Source organism: Carlito syrichta, unplaced genomic scaffold (genome assembly GCF_000164805.1).
Source record: "Carlito syrichta isolate Samal-C Ts95f unplaced genomic scaffold, Tarsius_syrichta-2.0.1 Scaffold314079, whole genome shotgun sequence".
In the NCBI taxonomy this organism is placed as follows: Eukaryota; Metazoa; Chordata; class Mammalia; order Primates; family Tarsiidae; genus Carlito; species Carlito syrichta.
The window spans coordinates 124201-124666 of record NW_007258175.1 but is presented as its reverse complement, the minus strand read 5'-3'; the positions used below and the strand labels follow the sequence as shown (position 1 = coordinate 124666).

The following is a 466-nucleotide window of genomic DNA, read 5'->3' as shown; positions in this document are numbered from 1 at the left end:
TGAAGCCATGAGATGAGAAAGTCCTTTTGAGAGAAATAGGGGACTGGGGGAGTCACTGACATATATGCAGCGCTCTGAGGCTTCAGTTTCCGACCTGTAAAATGGGGGTTTGCCTTCAGGTCCCTTAGTCTTAGTCTGACACAATCTGGATTGCTGTGAGCTGGTTCTCTGGGTGCCAAATCAACTATCGGATGAGGATTCCAGAATACCTGTCTCCAAAGGGGGCATGAAATTAAATGAAACAAACACGACAGGTGAAAAGCGTAACCCGCGGATGTGCCACTGCGCCTGCACATGGGCAGTCCTGGCAGTTGTAACTCCTCCACGGGGTCCCAAGGCCCGGTGGCCTGCCCCGCCCACGTGGGGCCGCGGCCCGTCGAATGACTCGGTGCAACGTGTTGGTGGCGGTGGCGGCGGCGGCGGCGGCGGCGCGGGCTCTTCCGGGCGCCGCAGCTTCCTGCCAGGC

The 466-nt window shown here is 58.6% G+C and overlaps 1 protein-coding gene across 1 annotated transcript in view; it reads left to right on the top strand.

Annotated features, from left to right (window-relative positions):
* Window positions 1-226: 226 nt before the first annotated feature.
* FAM174B (family with sequence similarity 174 member B) overlaps window positions 227-466 on the top strand; it is a 37357-nt gene continuing 37117 nt past the window's right edge. Inside the window, exon 1 of the mRNA XM_008070968.2 lies at window positions 227-444. Within this exon, the coding sequence (XP_008069159.2) occupies window positions 227-444 (218 nt within the window). The remainder of the gene's footprint in view (window positions 445-466) is intronic.